Source organism: Phycodurus eques, chromosome 1 (assembly GCF_024500275.1).
Source record: "Phycodurus eques isolate BA_2022a chromosome 1, UOR_Pequ_1.1, whole genome shotgun sequence".
Classification (NCBI taxonomy): domain Eukaryota; kingdom Metazoa; phylum Chordata; class Actinopteri; order Syngnathiformes; family Syngnathidae; genus Phycodurus; species Phycodurus eques.
The window spans coordinates 35,750,360-35,776,458 of record NC_084525.1 but is presented as its reverse complement, the minus strand read 5'-3'; the positions used below and the strand labels follow the sequence as shown (position 1 = coordinate 35,776,458).

The 26,099-nt window shown below is 44.0% G+C and overlaps 1 protein-coding gene across 1 annotated transcript in view; it reads right to left on the bottom strand.

The window, feature by feature from the left end:
* Window positions 1-4,948: 4,948 nt before the first annotated feature.
* The window catches only part of LOC133409706 (metabotropic glutamate receptor 4-like), a 212,663-nt gene continuing 191,512 nt past the window's right edge, over window positions 4,949-26,099 (bottom strand). The window contains exons 8-11 of the mRNA XM_061690102.1: window positions 25,743-25,879; window positions 15,927-16,862; window positions 10,722-10,968; window positions 4,949-6,330 (exon numbers count right to left, since the gene is read on the bottom strand). Coding sequence (XP_061546086.1) covers window positions 6,281-6,330; window positions 10,722-10,968; window positions 15,927-16,862; window positions 25,743-25,879 — 1,370 coding nt within the window. The 3' untranslated portion in view covers window positions 4,949-6,280. The remainder of the gene's footprint in view (window positions 6,331-10,721; window positions 10,969-15,926; window positions 16,863-25,742; window positions 25,880-26,099) is intronic.

Genomic DNA, 26,099 nt, shown 5'->3' with positions numbered 1-26,099 from the left:
TTCTCTACCTCCCTCACCGCCCGTATGACTGTGTAATTAATCTGCTGCCAGGGGCCCCTCTTCCCTCCAGCTGTCTCTACAACCTTTCTTGACCTGAGAAAAGGCCAATGGAGGACTATATTCATGACTCTCTGGCTTCCGGACTCATTCGACCTTCCTCTTCTTCAGTTGGGGCCGGCTTCTTTTTGGTTGAAAAGAAAGAAACCACTCTCCGCCCATGTATCGACTACCGTGGTCTCAATGATATCACCGTGAAGAATAAATCTCCGCTTCCCCTCATCGACCCCTCGTTTGAACCCCTCTGTGACGCCCAGGTATTCACCAAATTTGGTCTATGAAACGCCTACCACCTCATCCGTATCCGGGAGGGGGACGAATGGAAGACCGCCTTCAATATCCCTCTCGGACACTTCGAGTATCTGGTCATGCCATTCGGTTTAACCAACGCCCCTGCAGTTTTCCAAACACTTATTACTGACGTCCTCCGTGACATGCTCAACCAGTTCGTGTTGGTATAGCTCGATGACATCCTCATTTTCTCCCGCTCCCCCGAAGAACACCGCATCCATGTACGCCAAGTCATTCAGCGTCTCCTTGAAAACCGTCTGTATGTTAAACCTGAAAAGTGTGAATTCCACCTCTCCTCCATACACTTCCTAGGCTACGTCATCTCCAGAGGACAACTACACCCCGACCCTGCCAAGATCCAAGCAGTCGTTAACTGGCCCAGTCCCACCACCCGCAAAGAACTACGTTTCCTTGGATTCGCCAATTTCTACCGTCGATTCATCCGCAATTACAGCAAGGTCGCTATTCCCCTCACTAGCCTCACATCCACCAGCTCCCTCTGTCAATGGACCCCGGCAGCATCCCAAGCATTCAGTCAACTAAAGACCCTGTTCACCAGTGCACCCATTCTTCGCCTCCCCGACACCTCCCTCCAGTTCGTGGTCGAGGTTGACGCCTCAGACACGGGGGCAGGGGCTGTCCTCTCACAGTGAGACTCCACGACCCAGAAACTTCACCCCGTGCCTTTTTTTCCTCGTCGTCTGTCCCCTGCTGAGAGGAACTACGATGTCTGCAACCGCGAGCTACTAGCCATTGTATGGGCCTTGGAAGAGTGGAGGCACTGGCTGGAAGGGACTGAACTACCATTCATCATTTGGACAGACCAAAAGAATCTCTTACCTCCGTTCCGGCAAACGCCTTAACCCTCGACAAGCTCGCTGGTCTCTCTTCTTGAGCAGGTTTAATTTCAATCTCTCCTTCCGTCCTGGCTCCAAAAACTACAAACCAGATGCCCTGTCTCGACTTTACTCACCCCCCCCACCAGCCCTGACAAACCGGAACCCATTCTTCCTTCCTCGTGCTTCATTGGAGCAGCCACTCGACAGATCGAACAGGTGGTTAAGGAGGCCCAAAAGAATCACCTGGATCCCAAGAATTGGCCTCCAAACCGCCTGTTCGTACCAGATTCTGCAACTTCTGACGTTCTTCAGTGGGCTCCAAACTCCAAACTCACCCTGCATCACCCGTACCTTTCAGTTCATCCGGCAGAATTTCTGGTGGCCCAGCCTTGTTCAAGACAGCCGGGAGTTCGTCCAAGCCTGCTCCGTCTGTGCCCGAGGAAAGTCTTCACACCTGCCCCCAGCTGGGCGGCTGTGTCCATTGCCTATCCCTAGGCATCCTTGGTCCCATATCGCTCTGGACTTCGTTACCAGTCTACCTCCTTCTGAAGGTAACTCTATCATTCTCACTATTGTTGATCGCTTTTCCAAATCTGTCCATTACGTACCCCTCCCCAAACTACTATCCCCCTTTGAAACTGTTAACCTCCTTGTCCAGCATGTCTTCAGACTCCATGGTATTCCCATCGATATTGTCTCTGACAGAGGTCCTCAGTTCTCATCCCTGGTAAGGAAGGAATTCTGTAAAGCTCTGGGCGCAGCAGCCAGCTTGTCATCCGCAGACCAACGGCCAGACGGAGCAGGCAAATCAATCCCTAGAAGCAGCCCTCTATTGTGTTGCTGCACGCAGCCCCTCCTCCAAGAGCTCATTACTCCTGTGGATTGAGTACGCCCACAACTCCCTTACCAGTTCCGCTACCGGTATGTCCAGATTCATGGCTTGCTATGGTTCCCAACCGCCATTATTCAAAGAACAGGACTAGGCAGTGACAGTCTCCGCAGTCAAGGATCATCTCCAGAGAATCCAGGCAGCGTGGAAAGACGTCCGTGCGGCATTGACCCGGCCCGTCGCACACAATAAACAGCTCGTGGACCGTCATCGCTCCCCGACGCCCGAATACAAGGTGGGCCTATCTGTCTGGCTTTCTTCTCACGACCTCCCGCTTCAAACTGTATCCCGCAAGCTCCCTTTTTCATTGGCCCTTTCCCAATTACCAAAATCATCAATCCCACTTCCGTCCAGTTGAAGTTTCCACAGTCCTTTTTGAAGATTCACCCAACCTTCCACGTCTCGTTGCTCAAGCCTGTCTCCACCTGTCACCAAAACCAACTTAATTTTGAAATCTGGTGATTACGTTTAGTCCCATATATAGCATATTTCCGTATGTATCATCACAGTAACGGTCTTAATACATTGGTAGCTGTAAACACATACAAATGTTAGGAAAAATACGTATTTTAGGTAATGTAGTGTATATATTTTATTTCGTATTCATATTTCTTATCTACATCTTGCTTAAACCAAGTACCAGTAATGACATGACTCAACATGCTTGAAATTTATTTGGGACTCGCTTGACTAGCTGAATGTTTGCCACAGTAACTGACCTGTGATTTGTTTGAAACTTGTTTGACTTGCAAATCGCACATAGAGACTTACTACACCTACCTCTGTACATAGCCTTTCCGCCCCCAGTTATTTAGCACTGTGTACTGTTGAATTGATAACTTACTTTTGAGCGATATTAGCCTCAAGATGGTATGGTAATCAGTGAATAAACAGCTTTATAGTTCTAGAACTTTGTGACATGATGACTTAATGATAAATCATAAACCTACTCAGTCAGTGTCTACATTGGCATTTCCATAATGTCCATAAATATTTTATGTGCAGGACGTCTTGGGGTTGCACAGTACACACCGGAACAACATATAAGCAGTCTGAGACTGTGAAGCCTTGATATGTACCGTATTTTCATGACCATAGGGCGCACCTTATTAAAAGGCGCAGTCTCAGTTACGGGGTCTATTTCTGTATTTAACATATACATAAGGCGCACCGTATTATTGGCTGCAGGCATGGTAAAGCATACGGTAGCATGCATGCACGCTAAAACAATGTTTTTAAAAAGACAGCGGGAGCAAAACTGAGTTCGGTTTACTTTATTGAAGTATTTAACAATGTACTCGTTATTTTTTATCAATCCTGATGCACAAATCCATCAAAATCCTCCTCTCCTGTATCTGAAATGAACAGCTGGGCATGTTCTCCATCAAACACGCCAGGTTCGAGTCAGTCTCGTTGCCATGTGAAAGCTCGAAGAACAGTGCAAGCAGACACGTTAGCCCCAGCATCCACAATCCATTCACAAATTGTCGCGTAACTCACCCGGTGCTGCCTCCTAGTCTTAGTAAAACTGTGTTCGCCATGTGTCATCCATCGCTCCCACGCCGCTCGCAACTTCACTTTGGAACATCCTGTTTACACGGATGTCCAGCGGTTCATTAAGCCTCCCGGAATGATGGTTTTCCTGCTTCCTCCACTTGCGAACCATGGATTCGTTGATCTTGAATTCTCTCGTGGCTGCTCGATTCCCATGTTCCTCTGCGTAATTGATAGCTTCGTTAGCGTGTCTCTCGTAGGTGACATTTTCGTTTTGCACAATGCACACTCCGGAAATGCTCCCAGTCAGTCAAGCGGTTATTAAAAAAAAATAAGTAAGTCTCAAAGTGCTGTGTAAGCAGCGTGTTGGCAGGAAATGCCGACAAAAAAAAAAAAAAAAAAAAAAAAAAAAGTCAAGCGGAGCGCTCATCACACATTTTAAAATTTTGGAACTCGGTGCACAGATATGGCGCGCCGCATTATAAGGTGACCCGTCCATTTTGGATAATATTTAAGACTTTTAAGCTTAAATTAAAAGTTCTGTGTAGGGACCTTATGGTCGTGAAAATACGGTAGCTTGAATTTGTTATGGTATGGCCATGGAATTTGACAAGATGTGGACACCTGTGGCCCCTCCTCTGCCAATGTATCCAGTGGCATGCCAGGAGGAAAGGTAATCTGACGTCAAATGGAACAGATGCATTTAAGGTTTAGAACTCCCTGGGGAAATGTAGCTTCTGTGGACACTAGCATTGTGTTCACCAAAGTAGCTTCACGACTAAAAAGCTATTTAATGTTGAAGATAGCGTTGCTGCTGCCCAACACTGCCAACTAGCTTTTGTGCTCAACTCTAAACCAATGGAGGAGGTGGTCAGCGTGGGGATTTTTATTGTATCTTTTTTCTTAGGGGCACTTGAGGTCAGCCCGCCTAAAATAGGCCACTGGTCCCAGCTATCAGTTTCCCTATTTTTAGCCAGAACTCCATTTACACTACCAGTGATGCACCACAGTTTGGTAATCTAGTCAATATCCTAATTACAAAATTCAGCAATACTCTAAAATTGTTTATAACGTGAAGAGGAAGCAAACAACACTTAATTTGAAAAAGTGTTTTTTATTAGAAACCTCTCGTATAAAAATTTACATGCTCTACACATCTTCTTTTCTATAGATAATTCATAAATATCCAGGCACTGTATTTATTTGTGTTTCTTTTTTTTTTTAATAATTCCGTACATAAAGCAAACATGATCAAACCATTTGGAAACGTACATTTACTTGCCACTTGACCAGTTTCACTCAGTACTTAACATATTCTATTTTGTAACACAGTGTTTTAGAAAAATAAAAACGATACTGTGACAAAAAAGCAGTTAATTGTATTCATATACACAAACACATTTCCCACAAACAATACTTTATCCAAATGATTAAAAAAAAAAAAGCAATATCTTAGAACCTTTGTTCAAGCTGAAAGCTGCAAGAATCTTTGATTAAACCAAATCTATTGGTGATCTATAATTATTTGTTTTCCTCCTGGACATCAGACCTGAATATCAAATTGTTCACGATTTACATTTTTTGACATGCAACATACATATTCTGCACTGCTGAGGATAAGATTTATTGTGACAAATTCCAGAGTTGCTCTTTTTACGAGGAATACTGAAGGAGCGACTGAAGACAGAAATGGAGTTCACACATTTAGATTTTGTACACTGAGCTCTTCCTAGTGTTTGAACAGAATGCACTCAGACATTAAGTAACGCGTACAACACCGTGAATGGACCATGGAAGATAAATGGTCAAGAGCATAAAATGACAGTGGCTGTTACTTCTCAAACTGCACAATGGCAACCTGTAAATATATGTTTTCATCCAAAGGCTACTAAAGTACATGAATAGCCTAAATATCACTTAGATATCAGTAACAGTTTCTAACATCCTGTTTGGGATACCAAATATGTAGGCTACTATTAAAAAAACCAAAAAACATACTAGCAATTTGTGTTTTGTTGGGCTCCTTGTTCAGTTTATATGCCAGAGGGTGGCTAATGGTCTCCACTGTTAATGACACTCATGACACGTCGCATTCCATTGACAACACAGCACAGTACATGTGATGCACCCACAAGCATGCTTTGGGACTGTACACTATGTTTGCCAAAAATGGTGGCGATGTTGAGATAATATGAAACACGAATATAAAACAAAAATGAATCAGAATGACTTAGTGCTTTTTTGTTTGTTGCCAGATATGGTTAGTTCATGTTGCAGTACTCGATGAACTCTTATAAGGCATGTACAGTTTGATGAGTAGCAACTCCAGAACCATTTACCAACAGTTCACCTGCACAAACAGACAAACTCCGATCTCCCACCACCTAGCTTTCTTTCTTGGAATGAGTCTAATGACTCAGCCCAGGAGATGCCTGAAATATGTGCTATCGACTTCTGAAGGAAAACTGACTGTTGGTTTCAGGTGGTTCATTCATCCTGCGCCTGGAAACATCACAACCTAACATTATGTGACTCAGGGAAGGGGGAAATGAATGGTCCAATCTTTTCATCGTCAATTGCTTGCATTTGACTCATTTCTGATAATAGTGGCATTTATCTAAAACATTTTGAGATCCTTTATATCCCATCTATCCTCTCTGCCCCAGAAGCTCTTCCAGCATCTTTCCAAAGGCCCACACACGGCTCCTTCTTAGATGGCATGGTTACTGTAGCTTATATACGTCTGCTTGGAGGCCAGCGCTGCAGGGGTGAGAGTGAACAACAACAAGAACATGGTTAAAAATGCTCACTAGTTGAGATGTTACTGTAATTTCTTGTGTATAATGCACATTTTTTATCCCCAAAAAATGTCCAAAGTGAATAGTGCGCATTATACATAGGTGTAGGAGAAAATGAAAAAGACTTTTCACATTTTATAAATGTATTCCGCCATCTAGAGGTTATGAAATGCTGTACACTTTCATTCCACTATTCCACCGCCCCCTAGAGGTTATGAACAAGTTGTACACTTTCATTCTAGTATGCCACCTAGAGGTTATGAAAAAGGTGTAGACTACACTTTTCATTCCAATATGACAGGGGTATGTATGACTGCATATATGTACAATTGTGCAATTATGCAGAATTTGTGAAATATTGTTATTTTTTTTAATATGACTGATGACTGAACAACAACCATCTTTTATTTATTTATGGTTATGTTTTGTTTAATGCTTTTCTGAAATGCTTGACAGTTTAATTTGAATCCCATTAAAATAAAATTAAATGTGTTTTGCCTGGTCCTTCATGTTTTCTTAAAAGAATTGTACACGTCTTACAAATTCTGCCTGGGTAATCAAACATATGAGTACATGTGTTTTCTCATGTACTAAATAAAAGTAGGGCTGTGAATTTCAAAATAAGAGCAAGTAAATAAAGAGAAAGTATGTGTTCAAATAAAGTGCTTAATTTCAGAATAATTCTTTGAAAAAAACTAACAAAATACAGATAATACTTCATCTTTTGATCATATGGGTAGAAGCAAAATCATGGATTGTAAAAATGCATTATACATAGGTTGAAGGGTTTTCCAGAATTTTGAGGTCAACTTTGGGGGTGCGCATTATACACGCGAAATTACGGTAACTGGTATTAAACGGAAACCTTTGAGTTCACATGTTGATGTCCTAATTGATGAGTTCTATTTATGGATGACTTAATCAAATGAGTCCAGGTGCAACCAATCGAGGCACAGGAAAGTAAAAGTTCCACTTTCTCCACCATCCTATAGGATTTTACAGCCAAGACTATGAGCGATAAGAAGGATTTCAAAAGTGGTTGCCTCAAACAAATTAACCTATTATCTTCTCAGTGTTGTATTGTGGATTAGCGTTTGTAGCATAAAATGTGCTTTACAATTACTGAGATCTCACAAACTTTCAAAATACTTGCAGTTACTTCAACTGATTGATTAACCACTAAATGTTGACTATTTTATTGAAGGTTACTGAGTGATGAGGAGCATTATTGCATAAAACTTCATACATTGAAATCAGTTAGGCGGCACGGTGGCCGACTGGTTAGAGCGTCAGCCTCACAGTTCTGAGGACCCGGGTTCAATCCCCGGCCCCGCCTGTGTGGAGTTTGCATGTTCTCCCCGTGCCTACGTGGGTTTTCTCCGGGCACTCCGGTTTCCTCCCACATCCCAAAAACATGCATTAATTGGAGACTCTAAATTCCCCGTAGGCATGACTGTGAGTGCGAATGGTTGTTCGTTTCTATGTGCCCTGCGATTGGCTGGCAACCAGTTCAGAGTGTACCCCGCCTCCTGCCCGATGACAGCTGGGATAGGCTCCAGCATGCCCGCGACCCTAGTGAGGAGAAGCGGCTCAGAAAATGGATGGATGGATGAAATCAGTTAACCGAGTTTCAATCCCCGGCACCGCCTGTGTGGAGTTTGCATGTTCTCCCTGTGCCTGCGTGGGTTTTCTCCGGGCACTGCGGTTTCCTCCCACATCCCAAAAACATGCATTAATTGGAGACTCTAAATTGCCCGTAGGCATGACTGTGAGTGCGAATGGTTGTTCGTTTCTATGTGCCCTGCGATTGGCTGGCAACCAGTTCAGGGTGTACCCCGCCTCCTGCTCAATGATAGCTGGGATAGGCTCCAGCATGCCCGCGACCCTAGTGAGGAGAAGCGGCTCAGAAAATGGATGGATGGATGAAATCAGTTAACCGAGTTTCAATCCCCGGCACCGCCTGTGTGGAGTTTGCATGTTCTCCCTGTGCCTGCGTGGGTTTTCTCCGGGCACTGCGGTTTCCTCCCACATCCCAAAAACATGCATTAATTGGAGACTCTAAATTGCCCGTAGGCATGACTGTGAGTGCGAATGGTTGTTCGTTTCTATGTGCCCTGCGATTGGCTGGCAACCAGTTCAGGGTGTACCCCGCCTCCTGCTCAATGATAGCTGGGATAGGCTCCAGCACGCCCGCGACCCTAGTGAGGAGAAGTGGCTCAGAAAATGGATGGATGGATGAAATCAGTTATGCAGATGCAGACAGACATTAGCATTGATGATATCAATACGTATGGGCAAATTAATTATGTTGACCTCACTGCAAAGTTGTACATAAATACAATTTGCAAAATATGCATGAAAATGGAGTGCATTAGCTTTTGATAAGAGTGCATTTTATCCCTCTTTGTACTGTAATTGTTCTCATTAATGTTTGATAGCAGAATCTCTCTTTGACATGCTGTTCCCGTTTCACGCAATCACATGTGACCTGTGAGTATAACTCCAAAAAAAAAAAAAAGACTGAAAATAAGTTCCATGGGTCAAAAACGAACTGTCCCGAGTGAGCATGCTCGGTGATGGTAATCACTGTACGCGGCTTGAATACGTAAAATGGGATGAATCCAGTCAGAAAATAGCTGAGCGCCTGTGTCAGGCCAGTGGGGCAACAGGCAAGGCGATGTAATGCTTCCAGTGTCAGCGGCGGGCTGAATAGAGATGGAATTCATCCAGAGAATTCATCCTCCTCTAAGGAGAGGATTGAGAAATGAATCTTATTTTAATATTTATGGGGTGTGAGGCCAAGATTAAGAATAGATGCTCCAGAAAGAAATGGAGCAATCTGTCTTTTTACAGTTTGCTCTTATTTTTGTTGTTGCCCCAATAAGGCAAATCCTTCCTTTTGTCAACCAGGAAACGCATTGCAAAAGACAGACTAATGTCATGTTCACACATCAGCTTTACAGTACTAGTTGCCAGTTTGGAAGCACCACACAACAATTTTGTCGTGCATGTTGGTGTGTGCGGATCAAGGATGAGGTCACGATAATTGTGTCTTGTGCTATGTTTTGGTTTGTGTGCACAAAGTGGTAGTGAATATAAGCATAAATGGAAAGATCAAAAAGTGGTCACAAGTACGAGAACCCAGTGGATTACCTGAGAGTCTAAAGTCCACTCCCTCAACACAGTCTGACACAGACATAAAGAGCAGTTGTTATCTTATCCCGTTCAAGGCAGAGTGTGAGAATCAGCATGTACTGTACACACAGATTTGCTATAGCTGGAACAACTGAATTCTGAGGTTGCAAAAATGTCGAGGTGTATGTGTGGGCGTATGCGTTTTAGTCACAGTACATAATATTTCATACAGTTCAGTTTGTCAGTGAATAAAATCAGGACTTGGAGTAATCATGTATGGCTCCTTAATTTCATCCTTCCCCCACACAGAGCCTGCCTATTTATACACTTTATCTTGGTGAGTGAAACAAAAAAATCGTTTTGCAACACTACTTGTCTCTTTCATCCCTTTCAAAATTCGAGTGTGGGCTCCTTGTCACTCCCCCTGATTGGCAAATGCAGTATTACTGGAGTTCTTAAGAATTGGACCCTTTTGTATACCCTAAGTGAAGGATTTAAAATTAAACTGCTGAAACAGACAAGTTACCTCTTGCTTTTCTTGTTATGTTTTCATATTAATTTGCTGGTTTGTTAGCAGGATTACACAAAAACAGCTTGAAAGAGCTTAGTTCCATGAAGCTTTGTGTAGGGGAGGGACACGGATGTGGGAGAGCCCGTTTTATTTTGGTGTAGGTCCAAAAATTCAGTTTTAATCTTAACATTGCAACAATGTATTACATTTCTGGAATTTTGTAAGACATGAATCATGAATCTTTGTGGAAATAAATTTTTGAAACACCTTCTCACTACATTTCATATCCTGAGAAAGTGTGTCCAAACTTCTGTACTGTGTGAAAGAGGTGGGTATCTACTGTTGATCCAGCCAGGATTTTTCATTTGACTCGGAGGAGGTCTGTGCCCCCCCCACTCTAATCCATTTTTAAGACCTTAAAAACCATAAGAAATGTGACGAGATGAATAAAATATCATCAGGTTTACAGTATCTTAATCTATTCCATACCAGATGGAAGATTTAAATATAATATAGTGTGCAGTTGTCTTAATTAAACAACACTACTATAATGCTTACTATTTATTTCCCAAATTCCAGAAGTACAAGAAAACATCCATTAATTATTTGTACCTTACAAGACTTCAACATGTGTATTATATAATAACATCATCGGACATTCAAAGCTCCCACAACTGATTTACTACATCTGGGTGAACAAGACCAACCTTGTGTTTCCAGACTTTCACAGAGTTCTGACTTGGCCTCCCCGTTTGGCCTCAGACCACCTTTTGTGTTGAACTTGTTCGACATGGTGGCTGCAGTGACCACAGCCTTCAGGCTGCGCTTGCGCTTTGGAACGTTCTGCTCTGGATGAACGAGAACCACGTAGACCTTGGGCATGTAGAGCATTCCCAGAGAGACGGATGCACTGAGGCTGACAGAGATGGTCAAGGTTGTGGTCTGGATGTACATCTGCGTTACAGAAGGGACAGAACATACCAAAGTATTATTTGTTGAGGCTTGATGTCACATGTTAAGAAAGGGTCCGGCCCATGGTCTGAATGAGGACCGTCACAGCATCTCATCGCGTTACAGCATACAGGGTGTGTCAGAACGGTTCCAAGACTGGTGTTATAAAAGTTAAATTTCCAATCCAAACTACGAGTTTTCCCCTTCAAAGTAATACCCCTGGAGTCTAACACACTTTCCCAGCCTTCTCTGCCACACCTTTATATGCAGCTGTAAGGATTCTTCCGGGATCCTCCACAGCTCAGAAGTTATAGCCATCTTGATGTCATCCACGTCTTAAAAACAAGTCCCCTCGATGACCTCTTTGACCTTCGGGAAAAAGGAAAAAAAAAATCCCACGCAGCGAGGTCGAACAGGAACTTCCAGATTCTCAGAGCATTGCGAACAGGTGTGTTGTCATCGTAAAGCAAGCACAAGTTGTCCTGCTGGAACTCTCGCTTCTTCGCACACACTGAATGAAGCAAATGCTGCATGTCTTTGTAGACATGCTGATTGATCGTTTGGCCCACATTGAAGAGGAAAACTGCTGGTTTGGATTTGAAATGTCTTTTATGACACCAGTTATGGATTTTTCTTACACTCTTCATATTATACACTTAGTTCCTGTTTATTCAGGTGCTTCAGGTGCTCTGTCATTCCGTTCAGCAATCAACAATCCTCTTTTTTTTTTAACATACAATGTACAACGAATAGAAGCACAAACAATTTTTTACAGCATTGTCAGAGCTGAAAGGACAATGATTTTGCATTGATGTGTCATCACACAAATGTCAAAAAGGTAGGCCAGTATTTTTATGATATTCAGCAATTGTCTCTTATCATAGCATTACAATGATATAAAATATTCTGCCTCTGCAAAGATGATGGATGTTCTTTTTTATTGATTCTGTTGGAGAGGTATTAATTTAACTATCCAATATTGTGTATGAATTTTGCAGTGATATACAGTAACTGCACTGCAGCTGTGGCTACACAATTACCTTACCACCACTAGCGTGTGACTGTAGAGTGAATGAATAATGTGTGGAATTGTAAAGCGTCTTTGAGTGCCCTGAAAAGCGATATCTAAGTTGTATCCATTATTCTTATTATTATTGTCATAATGCAGACATGCAAACACCAATGACATGAAAAAGGTGACCAAAAAAAAATAAAAATTTAAGGGGGTTCTGGGGGAGATAATTTTGCCGGAGATACATTTTTTTATTTTAACATAAATTAAGCAATCTGGAAGACTCTAAAGAGTACAATAAGGCAAAAAAAATAAAAAAATAAATACATAATAATAATAATAATAATAATACTTCACGCAGAAAAACCTATTTATACCGCTCAAGTACATGTTGATGTATGGTACAAATTTAAGATTAAATTTGTCTAATTTCTTTGCTTTTTTTGTTCTGGCCTCCAACTTGAGCCAGGCCCATCTCCACCTTGCACCTGATGCCTGCTTCAAGCTGTGCCACATGAATAGTATCCTCCTCTTTAAGCACTCTCATTCTGGAAAAGAATTGACTAAAATCATTGTCTGTTTCAGTTCATTTTTCACTTTTACCAGGCTAATCCAAAATACATCCTCCAGGAAAATATTAAGTACAATATTCTTCTGTTTTTATTGGCCATTTCTGAATTTGAAGTTAGTTCATTCTGTGTTGTGATATAATCCTTAACAGCGCTCCGTCACTTAATACATTTAACATTAACATCTGTAAACTAATTAGATAATTGTAGCCGCATTTCCTAATTAATACAAAATGTACTAGCGGATCAGCTCTTGTCATCGATGGTATGTGTGTTTCGCGGTTCCACCTGGGACCACAACCAGGGCCATGACCCGCAGCACCTCGACGCGAAAATACAAAAGACCAGCGCAACAACACTGGCTGATCTGATGAGCAAAAATGTTGCTTGAACGTAAGAGCAGCGATAGAGGATGTGACATGGTCTGTGTTTTGGTTTGGGTTGTGTTTAGTTTTGTTCCATGTTTTCCTGTGTTCCATATTTGTCGTGTGCTCATTTAGTTATTGTGTCCACCTGTTGTCGTCAACCTTCTACCTTGTGTCGACCAATCAGCTCTCTCCAGCCACTCGTGTCTTGTACAGGTGTTCCTCGTTGTCTCGTCAATCTGTTTGTATTTAGTTCGTTGGTTTCTTTCATTTCTTGTCAGTTCATTGTCATTGCAGCATGTCATTGTCAGGTGTCATTATCTCTGTCTGTGCCATGTCTTGGTTACGAGTCATGTTTTGTTTCCATTTTTGGTTTATTCAAGTCTTTCTTTGTTACTTTTGATATCTGTTTGGGGGATTTTGTTTAGTTTGCTTTATCCATGTTCCTTGTTTTCCCTTTTTTGGAGATTAAATATTATTTTTTTGAGACTCCTGCACACCTGCCTTGCTTCCCTGCTTCCCTGCACTTGGGTCATCCACATTTTTGCCTTGCCTTTATCTCCTTCGAAAACCCTAAGCTGTGACAGAATGTCCGCTCCAGAGGTGGGTACAGTAGCCAAATATTGTATTTAAGTAAGAGTACTGTTACTTGACAATAATGTGACAAGTAAATAATAGTCCTCCCAAAAATTACTGAAGAGTAAAATGTAAGCAGTGAAATTATTGCTCAAGTACTGAGTAAATAGTGAGTAACTTCAGATTTTTCCACCACAGCATGATTAATAAAAAATTAAAAAAAATTAAAAATACAAACTACCAAATAAAGTGTGAATGTACAAATTCTAATGTTGCTGTGTGTGTATGCACAGTCAAAACTTCTACAATTTACTGCATGGTGCTTTCTCAAGTTATAAGTGAGCTGAAACATCCATATTTGGGCAGACAGTGCCAGACAAATACAACATGAAAGCTGTTGTTTTTGTTCATCTAAATGTAAACACGCGTAGCGCGCCATTGCCTCCATGGTAACGACGACCTTCCCAACATGGCCTCCACGTACGCACGACGATCGCCGGGGCAAGATTATCTAGTGTGAATACTTGACTTGTGCGGTAATGTGACTTTCGTGTCGTTTGATTGGTGAACTAGACTTAAACGTCACTCGCGCTTATGATTGGTGAACTAGACTTAAACGTCACTCGCGCTTAAATTGGATGACGCAAACAGCGCCCAATCCAGAAGTCGAAGTCATACTCTCGCACACGAAATAGTTGATAAACAAGCAATAATTGATCAATAAAAGTAGCGAGCCACATTTAGATCATGGTAACGGAGTAAAATTACTGTGACTTATAAACAGCAGAAGCGGCAGAAGTTTATTTCTGGTCTCGTCAACTCCTGTGACTTCGAGCGCATAGGCGGAATCTCAGGCCGCATATTAGCCCACCGCGGAATAATATTCACAATTACATCTGTGTGTGAATGGTGGATGTGTGTGAATGGTGGATGTGTGGAATGGGTCTATCATTATTCAAGTATTCAAGGAGTACGAAACAGCCTATGACAGCGACCCCCACCCCGGAAAAGCACATCGGAGTTATACGTAAATGGCTTATTTTGAGTTCAAAACGGCAAATTTCGCCGAAAGGCATGTTTTGATTTGATTTGCATGTATGACAATGGGAGCTGTTAGTAATATTTGTTTAGCACAGAGCGGCATTAATAGAAGTGTAGCTAATGTTGTTGTTGTAGCACAAAATGTAGAGCGGGCCAATAGATGTCTGCCAGGTAAGATATCAATACAAACTGGAAGTGATGGGTCATCTTTTCCCATCAACATTCGTCCATTGTGGAATGGCAGTGCTGTAATCTCCTGAGAAGATTACAACAGTCACAACAGAGTACAGACCAGAGTCACTATGAGGGGAGTTGAGACCCTTGTCCATTTCCTGCAGCCATCCAACATAAATTTTCCATGACATGTCGATATGATTGTTTATCTGCTTCATGCACATGGAGATGGAACAATTCACAGACGAAAACTGAGCAATTTTGGACTTTGTTCAAGACAGAATTGCTTTCTTTTGTCATAAGGCATCCACAAAACATGTTTCTGTACTATGGGCTCAGGTTGCACATTATTTCAGGGTATGTTTGAAACATACACTCAATTATAAACGTAACATTCATTATTATTTCCACTTGAATGCATTGCAATACACCAGCTCCTTTTTTGTGGGACTATGTTACTATCTTTATCTTGGCTCTACATTTTTGCTCACAAGCTGTGTGAATGTGGAATGCCACTCTACAGAGAACTCTCCTGCACTGGAAATTAAACCACTTTTGAATTTAACAGCCGCCAAGGACATTAAGTCAAGTGAGCAGATGATTAGGGAGCTATAGTTTTGTTTTGAAAGATATAGGAGAGAATAAAATGTTATTCTCATGTTACATACCTCAAAACAAGCACTCAATACTGTTTTCTGTTGTAAACCAAATGTTGCTGTCGGCTAAATGTTATCCTAAAATTACCTGTAGAGCTATTCATGATGGAATATTTTACCTTTTCCAGCCCGTACTTTGATTTACACAAGTTGAGAAACCGCATGTAAGATACATGTAATTCAGGTATAAAGCAGTTCGCAAAGGTTTAAGGCAGACTTCACACTTGAAGTTGAATCAAACACACAAACACAGAGGACAGATTCCATGAACTATCCTCACAAGAGCCTTGTAATACTTGCAGCAAAGATCTGGCCCCATCGACTCATCAAGATGACGTGTAGTAGCACAACACAAGGCTGACATATACGACAAACTATCAAGTGGCCATTTTCTTCACAAGGAGACACACAGGAAATAGAATAATTCAAGTGGTACACTGACTTCCAACATGTGCAAGTCAAATTAACTGTCTTGCTGCAATTGTGCAGTTTCTATAGCCCTATTGGGAATGAAAATAGATTTTGGTTAGTCTTGTGGGGATTGGGTTCTTTCAAATTCCATATTTACCTTTTCTGCTGATTGTGAAGTCCCAAAGAAGATGGGGATGAAGGCAAGCCATACGATGCAAGTAGTGTACATGGTAAATCCAATAGGTTTGGCTTCATTAAACGTCTCCGGTACCCCTCTCGTCTTGATGGCGTAAACTGTGCAGGTGACCATCAGGAGCATGCTGTATCCCAACAGGCAGATGAGGGAAAGATCCGATATGTCGCACTTCAAAACTCCGCGGGCCATATCAGGATTAGCTGTACGCTGGTCTTCGTAGTCGATGATGGCTTGTGACGGGTCAACACCAAACCAGATACACACCCCGAGGAGTTGCACTGAAATCAGGCTGAATGTGATGACTAACTGTGAGGCCGGGGAGATGAAGCGAGGGGCACTGACTGACATCTTGCCTTGCTCAAAAATCCTATATATACGATTAGTCTTAGTGAGCAGGGCTGCATAGCTGATACTCATACCCAGGCCAAGGAAGATCCTGCGCAGTGAACATATAAAAACATCAGGGGAGGAGATCATGAGGAATGTTGTGGCATAGCACAAGAAGATACCAGTCAGCAGCACATAGCTCAGTTCTCGACCTAAGGCCTTAACAATGGGTGTGTCATTGTAGCGCACAAAGGTGACGACCACAAACATGGTCGCCACGATGCCCAGGACTGCGATGAGGACGGGGATGACAGCCCACGGGGAGCTCCACTCCAGTTTGACAATGGGAATGGGAATGCAACCGGTGTGGTTGTCATTGGGCCGCAAGTCGAAGCGACACATCTTGCAAGTGTAAGTGTCTGCCTGATACTGGTAGCCGTCACAATTCTCGCAGTGCCAACAACAGGGAATTCCTTTCACTGTCTTCTTACGCTGGCCAGCTCGGCAGGGTTGGCTGCAAATGGAGGAGGGCACTTCTTGTGTTTCACCTGGCCACTGCATCTCATCTGTCTGTCGGGGGATGGATGGAATATGAAACAGTTAACAGAAATGATCACTTTATGCCACAACCTCCACTTCTGATACTAAATGCTAAAAATGTTTTGGGCATGTGATACTGCTAACAAGAGCCAGGCACTTGCAGTTTACAATAAAAGTGTTCAAAGAGGCAGGCACAAACCTTCTGCATGGGGTTTCATTAATGATTTTCGTGAAAACATCCCAACAACTTATGAATGCATTTGTGAAACATTATACATTAACATATAGTATAGTATTACAGGAAAAAAAATATGAAATGTCAAAAAAAATGGCAGATACACAGTCAAATGTGCTGGCTCTTGAGTGTCCATCAGAAAACATATTAGTACTGTAAAAAACACATTCTTAGAGTGTGAAGTAGGACTTAATGAATGTGGGTGTAAGAACATTTGTTGAATTACAGACCAAATATAGTTTGTCTGGTGTGCTAGAACGTAGATTACAGTATGTGAAAGCCAAATGGTTTCTGTTGGTCCATGCTCTCCAAATACTTTCAGATTTTCATAAGTCAAAATTGTTGTTAAAAATCCTGCACTCAACCTATGTTCATGACAACATTACCTCTTTGCACAGGGTGAACGTGAACAATGAATGAACCACCGTACATGGAAAAATTGCCATTACTTGAGCAAAATAGAAGTAAATAGCCATGTCGTGTTACATCCTCCTGATGAGTAATGTAGCAGTATCACATTTCATTGTTGCAGTCATTGACTAGTCTATCCTTTCTGTAAAAGGTTGCTGCTGCCTATAATTGACTTGATAACCAGGGAGGACCAATCGTCAGTTTTCTCAAGTAAACTTACTTTTACATCATTCATTTTCCAAAGACATTGTTTTTTAGTGTGGATACAGAGTAAAAAATAAAATAAAATACAGAGTAAACGGAATATTAGAAATGTATCATATACTTTAGAGGTACTGCTTTTATATTTTCATATGGCATTGATATTTTTTTATGAGAGATTTCTGCCAGGCAGTGCTGGGTAAGTCAATCGGTGCCCAAAAGAAACACAAAACCTTGATGTCTGCAATAATTCAGTACAACACCTGTGCGATGTGCTGCAACAAAAATAGAGCACCTGAGGGGTTGAGTATAAATGATTCATAACCATAAAAATGAGCAATTCTCATTGTTCCTGTGCTAGTTTGATGTTAGCATATGTGACACTACTGGTGTAGATGTTTTGTTTAGGAATAAACTGGAGTTTTATTGTAGTGATGATGCCAAACGATAAAATGAAATCAAAGCTAAACGCTTTACTTGCCCTTTTACCACATTAAAGTAAATGTTGTTTGTCTATGAGTTTATTAATTGTTAAAAAGATAACCAGAAACCGTAAAATTATTACCTCAACATGAATCCATCCATGCATTTTCTATACTGCTTGTCATGATCAAGGTGTCAGGTGAGCTGAAGCCTATCCCAGCTGACTTTAGGCAAGAGGCAGGGTACACCCTGAAATGGTCGCCAGCCAATCACAAGGCACATATAGTATAGACGGACAACCATTCACACTCACAGTCACATTGATGGGAAAGTGAGTTTTTCAATGACCTTACAATTTTTTTGGAATTTGCAAGGATGTCAGAATACCTGGAGAAAAGCCATGCAAGTACAGCGAGAACATGCAAACTCGACACAGGAGGACCTGAGCCAAGATTCTAACTCAGAGCCTCTCAACTGTGAAGCAGACATGCTAACCCCTGCTCCAGTGTGCTACCATTAAATCAACAACCTGATATTTAAGCATAATATAAGCTATAAGAGGTGACAAAAGGAAACCGTCGGTCTGACTTACTAAGATCCAAAATATCCATCCATCCATCCATCCATTTTCTACCGCTTATCCGAGGTCGGGCCGCGGGGGCAGTAGCTTTAGCAGGGATGCCCAGACATTCCTCTCCCCAGCCACTTCATCCAGCTCTTCCGGGGGGACCTGAGGCGTTCCCAGGCCAGCCGAATGATTTAGTCTCTCCAGCGTGTTCTGGGTTGTCCCCGGGATCTCCTCCCAATGGTACGCGCCCGGAACACCTCACCAGGGAGGCGTCCGGGAGGCATCCGAGTCAGATGCCCCAGCCACCTCATCTGGCTCCTTTTGATGTGGAGGAGCAGCGTCTCTACTCTGAGATCCTCCTGGATGACCGAGCTTCTCACGCTATCTCTAAGGGAGAGCCCGGACACCCTGCGGAGGAAACTAATTTTGGTCGCTTGTATCCGGGATCTTGTTGAACTAATCCACTTGGGGCAGGATCTCATCCCCGACCTGGAGAGGGCACGCCACCCTTTTCCGACTGAGGACCATGGTCTCAGATTTGGAGGTGCTGATTCTCATCCCAGCCGCTTCACACTTAGCTACGAACTGCTCCAGTCAGAGTTGGAGGTCACGGCTTGATGAAGCCAACAGTAACACATCATCTGCAAAAAGCAGAGATGCAATACTGAGGCCACCAAACCGGACCCCCTCTACGCCTTGGCTGCGCCTAGAAATTCTGTCCATTAAAGTTCACAGAATCGGTGACAAAGGGCAGCCTTGGCGAATCCAACCCTCACCGGAAACAAGTCCGACTTACTGCCGGATATGCGGACCAAAGTCTGACTCCGGTCGAACAGGGATTGAACAGCCCGCATCAGGGGGTTCGGTACCCCATACTCCAAAACCACCCACAGAACCACCCAAAGGACATGATCGAACGCTTTCTCCAAGTCCACAAAACGCATTTAGACTGGTCTGGTGAACTCCCATGCACCCTCGAGGACCCTGCCAAGGGTGTAGAGCTGGTCCACTGTTCCACGGCCAGGACGAAAACCACACTCCTCCGAGATTTGACTTCCCGACGGACCCTCCTCTCCAGCATAGATGAATAGACCTTACCAGGGAGGCTGAGGAGTGTGATACCCCTGTAGTTGGAACACACCCTCCGGTCCTCCTTCTTAAAAAGGGGGACCACCACCCCAGTCTGCCAATCCAGAGGCACTCTCCCCGATGTCCACGCGATGTTGCAGAGGCGTGTTAACCAGGACAGCCCTACAACATCCAGAGCCTTGAGGAACTCCGGGCGAATCTCATCCACCCCCGTGGCCTTGCCACCGAGGAGCTTTTTAACCACCTCGGTGACCTCAACCCCAGAGATAGGAGTGCCCGCCTTAGAGAACCCAGACTCTGCTCCCTCATGGGAAGGCGTGTTGGAGGAATTGAGGAGGTCTTCAAAGTATTCTCCCCACTGGCTCACAACATCCCGAGTCACGGTCAGCAGCGCCCCATCTCCACTATACACAGTGTTGATGGTGCACTACTTCCCCCTCCTGAGACGCCGGATGGTGGACCAGAATTTTCTCGAAGCTGTCCGGAAGTCTTTCTCCATGGCCTCACCGAACTCCTTCCATAACCGAGTTGCATTCCGCTTGGCCAGCCGGTACCCATCAGCTGCCTCTGGAGTCCCACAGGCCAAAAAGGCCAGATAGGACTCCTTCTTCAGCTTGATGGCATCCCTCACCGTTGGTGTCCACCAACGGGCTCGGGGATTGCAGCCACGACAGGCACCAACCACCTTACGGCCACAGCTCCGGTCGGCCACCTCAGCAATGGAGGCGCGGAACATGGTCCACTCGGACTCGATGTCCCCCGCCTCCCATGGAACTTGAGCAAAGGAGGTGGGAGATGAAACTCCTTCTCACAGAGGATTCCGCCAGACGTTCCCAGCAGACCCTCACAATACGTTTGGGCCTGCCACGTCGGACCGGTATCTTCCCCCACCATCGGAGCCAACTCACCACCAGGTGGTGATCAGTTGACAGCTGCGCCCCTCTCTTCACCCGAGTGTCCAAGACATGCGGCCGCAAGTCCGATGACACGACCACAAAGTCGGTCATCGAACTGTGACCTAGGGTGTCACGGTGCATGTGTGGACACCCTTATGCTTGAACATGGTGTTCGTTATGGACAATCCGTGATGAGGACAGAAGTCCAATAACAGAACACCGCCCGGGTTCTGATCGGGGCGTTCCTCTCAATCACGCCCTTCCAGGTCTCACTGTCATTGCCGTGAGCATTGAAGTCCCCCAGCAGGACGATGGAGTCCCCAGCGAGAGCGCTCTCCAGCACCCCCTCCAAGGGCTCCAAAAAGGGTGTGGTACTCTGAGCTGCTGTTTGGTGCATAAGCACAAACAACAGTCAGGACCCGTCCCCCCCACCCGAAGGCGGAGAGAGGCTACCCTCTCACCACCAGGGTGTACCCCAACGTACAGGCACCGAGTCGGGGAGCAATAAGTATACCCACATCTGCTCGGCGCCTCTCACCGTGGGCAACTCCAGAGTGGAAGAGAGTCCAAACCCTCTGGAGACGACTGGTACTATATCTAGTCGGAACTTCTCGACCTCACGCACCAGCTCGGGCTCCTTCCCTGCCAGAGAGGTGACATTCCACATCCCTAGAACCACTTTTTTTGTAGCCGGGGATCGGATCGCCAAGGTCCCCGCCTTCGGCCACCACCCAGCTCACACTGCACCCGACCCCTATGCCCCCTCCCACAGGTGGTGAGCCCATGGGAAGGGGGACCCACGTTACCCTTTCGGGCTGTGCCCGGCCGGGCCCCATGGGAGCAGGCCTGGCCACCAGGCGCTCGCCTTCGAGTCCCACCTCCAGGCCTGGCTCAAGAGGGGGGCCCCTGGTGACCCGCGTCTGGGCAAGTGAAACCTGAGGCAATTTTTTGTCCTCATCATAAGGGGTCTTTGAGCTGTGATTTGTCTGGTCCCTCACCTAGGACCTGTTTGCCGTGGATGACCCTGCCAGGGGCATAAAGCCCCAGACAACTTAGCTCCTAGGATCATTGGGACACACAAACCCCTCCACCACAATAAGGTGATGGCTCAAGGTGGGGAAGATCCAAAATAGCGGATGCTAAATTGTGTGTTCACTTTCACAGAATGTCCAAGCTGTTGGCAATAGGTTTACAAGTGCCCCGGTCCTGTGCCCTCCTCTTCCCTATCCGCCGTGGTCATCGCCCCTCTCACGCTCGCGCTGTGTGGGGACCCGGCTGACTTGGAGCCTACAGTAGGGTGTCAGTGCCTCCTGCCTTGGAAGGGCCCGCCTACAGTGCCCAGGTCTGGTTGCTGGGGGATGGTCGGTGGTCGGGGGGGCGGGGGGATTAGCTGTAGTGAGGGGAGGGGGTGCCCCCCTTTTCTCTCCTCTTATTTCACACACACTGCACATTTTATTACTCACACTGTACATATTTCGCACATTGGGCACATCTCATTCAGGGTCACATGGGGGACTAGCACAGGGCATGATTAGGTGGACGCCGGGCCTGGTAGTGGCACATCTGTGCTGGTCTCTGGTCTGGTCGCACCCCTTCTTTGCTCTGTCGGTCTTCTTGTTTTAATGCATCATTCACCTATCCGTGGGGAGAGGGCAGTGTCGGGCTGGGGAGGACACTCGGCCAGGTAGGTCTCTCCGGCCCGCCATGACTTTCCCACCGTGGCTTTTTAATGCACCACATACATTCACACATCCTTTGGGGAACTGCTAGGCCTGGGTGGGGGTGACGGTTGCGGGTCATCATTGCCCTGTGACTGTCTCGCCACACCCCCACCGGTCTCGCCAATTTTAATGCACAACACCCCACCACACATGATCACAGTACAGGGATAATGGTTGCCAGTTGGGGAACTGGTAACCATCGTAATAGGGTGGGTGGTGGGTATTTACATTTCTCTTGGCTTGACTCCTAGGGCTTGCGCCCCCACATCCACCCCCTTCGGTTGTCGGTCCACCGGGAGATGGGGTCCGCCCCTTCCTCTGCCCTCTCCTGGCGCCCACGCCCATCATTTCTCGTGACGGGTGATTAACATGGGCTCCCTTTTGGGGGGCTGTGACCTTTTTGGGTCACAGCCGTTGGGCCCTGTTGGCGGCTGGGGCCTCCATGCTTTCCGGAGGTGGTGGAGGTGGTGGCGGCGGTAGTGCTGGTCGGGGTGGTTGAGCTGGGAGACCTGGGGAGTGCGTGGCGTCCCCCTGGCTGGGTCCCCCACGGGATGGGCTCACTGGCTTGGCCCCCCGCCCCTTCCTCAATGTCCTCGCTCAGCAACTCCATACAGCAGTTGACTGACATGCATGTGATATGGTGTTCATTCACTCATAAGTTCCATAGACACGCTATAGGCCTTAATTGCTTGTTCTGGGACCACTAATAATAACACAGCTTATATGAAGATATCAATTCACAAGTTCTTACAAGTGTGTAGACACTATAAAAAGCATCCCTCCCCACCACTCATCAGTAGCATTGCCTTGCTCCTTTTCCCACATTTTTCTGTCCTCTCTTATCTGGTTCTCTTTGTTAGTTATTGCATGTCCTCACCGGGTGTCCCCCCATCCACAAATAAGAACACAATTTGACTGTTGTAACATTACTTGTGGTCAAATATGTAGACTAACTATTTTTCTGCTGTGGTTTGCACCCCTATTCCCCTTGTCCGTTCTGTCCCTCTGTCTGTCCCCAAAAACCCCTTTTGCGGTCTTAAAAAATAAGCACAGGGAGTATTTCAAATTCCTCTGCTGCACAGCAAAACTTACAGCAGAAAAGGCATACAGATCCACCATTCTGCTTGGCCATGCAGCTGAACAGGACCGGTTTAAAAAAAAAAAAAAAAAGGTGTACAAGTGGTGGAGGCCATGTATTTAAAAGGTTTGCATTTAGGTGGCTCTGATGATTTTCACTCCAAGCACATAATGAAGCTTGAAGTAATGAAATTGGTTAGTGAACGAGGCAAACAAATATCACTGAGTCGGAGAAAATGCGTGAGAATAGGATATACACAGTATCTCCCCATCCTGTGTAAAATTGCATTCAAAACTTGGGACAGCAAACCTGAAAACAAAGGCCAGCACCAATTGTCACAATGTCCTGAAACGATCCAGACATGAGGAAATGCAGTTATGAGTTAAAAGGAGTTTTGTCATAGATGATATGGCAAGACTCCTTCTTGTGACTGGCTCCAAATCTTAGCATTCAGAGGCTCCAAAATTGCATTTCTGAATAGACGGTATGTCGCGATAATGTTTGTTTCTGGCATTTCAAAAATGTTTAGACGAGCGTAATAGATCCGTTCTCCCAGTCACTGCTCAATTTTGCATCCTCCCCACCACAGTAATGCAGCCATCGTTATGCACAGCGGTGCCAGTTTGGGCTTGCTTTCAGACGTGGTACTTAAAGATGCAAAATCAGCCCCTTCAATATGTCTCATCTTTATTAAATCACATTGCCTCTGCTAAGCCTTTTGTAAATCAATCCTATGTTTTCTAAATCATAATATTTTTGGATATACCGTCATTTCTCATGTATAATGCGTACATAGGTATAGGGGTAAATGAAAAAAACTTTCACATTTTATAAATGTATGCCACCATCTAGAGGTTATGAAAAAGCTGTACACTTTCATTCCAATGTCACCGCCACCTAGCTGTAATGAGAAAGATGTACACTTTCATTCTAATATGCCACCACCTAGAGGTTATGGAAAATTTGTAGCCTACACTTTCATTCCAATATGACAGGGGTACGTATGACTGCATATACTGTTTGTACAGCAGTGCTCATACGTTTACATACCCCGGCAGAATTTGTGAAATATTGTTTTTTTTAAATATGACTGAACAACAACCATCATTAATTTCTTTATGGTTATGTTTTGTTTAATGATAATGCGTTTCTGAAATGCTTGACAGTTTAATTTGCATCCCATTAAAATAAAATTAAATGTGTTTCGCCTGGCCCCTCATGTTTTCTTTAAAGAATTGTACCCATCTTACAAATTCTGCCTGGGTAATCAAACATATGAGCACAACTGTGTGTTTTCTCATTTACTAAATAAAAGTAAGGCATTCAAAATAAGAGCGAGTAAATAAAAAAATGAATTACATGTTCAAATAAAGTACTTAACTTCAGAATAATAATTTGAAAAAATACTTTGTTTTGATCATATGGGTAGAAGTAAAATCATGCATTGTAAAAATGCATTATACATAGAAGAGTTTTCTAGAATTTTTAGGTCAAATTTGGGAGTGTGCATTATACATGGATGCGCATTATACACGAGAAATTACGGTAATCATTGCACTTGTCATCTATTGCTTGGTGCCTCCGCCAATATAGCCATTAAAAACATTTCATGCCTTGTTTACACTTTATGAAATCAAATGTGATCAGTGCTGTTACCATGTTTTGTTTGGTTTTGTTTAATTTTCTTGTCAATACAAAACTAATCAAAGTGGTAATAAAATGTCTGCCATCTTTTGGATAATTTCTGTCAGTGATGCTTTAAAGTTACCATATTTTACCAAACCAACTTTTTCTAGTATTTGTGATGTAATATCGGCTCTATGGTGCCTCAGTAAACGTGAAATATGAATTAAAATCATACACACATTCATGAGTTCCAGATGTTTTTTTTGCTAAAGAGGCCTGAAATCAAGTCATTTGAATTTCTCGAGCTTATCTACGTCACTAGTGAAGATCTCTGCCTACTTCTCCGCTCCCGAGCCAGTGCTGTCAACATAAACACGTGTGCTCTCACAAGTGGGTCTTCTAAACGAAGGCAACCAATCACAGAAAAGAGTGTGGTCTTAGCCAAATATGGACAAAGTGGATACAAAACTGGGTCAAGCAGAAGTAGCTGTCAGAGGGGCCTTTTCTGTATACTCAAATGACAAAACCAAGGTGTTTTTTTAAATGAAATTGACACTTTTATACTAAATCCAAGTTAGAGAGTCACCCTATGAAGGTCTAAATAGCCAAAATATGGGACTCAAGACCGTACATCATAAATAAGTGATTTCAGAGATACCTACATCTATGTGCAGGTGGTCGGTCCAGTGGCCAATGATTTTATACTCGGTGGTGTTATTTTTTATCTGGTATTGGTAGATTTCATAGCGACCAGGAGCATCTCCGTTTATGTTGAAGACCACAGGTGTGCCAGCGATTCCTGCAGATGTCACAAAACAAAACAAAAACATGTTGCTGTAATTGTGCATTGTTGTTTAATGCCCAATCCCCGTTGATGTACAAAATAGGAAGTCCCCTGTTGTTGTAATGTCCAGAGATTAAATTACTCTGGAGAGGTGTTAGAGAGTTCATGATAGGACCAATGACCATGTTGACAGCTAGGCTGTCCTGGTTATTTGACAAAGGTCCACACAGCTGCC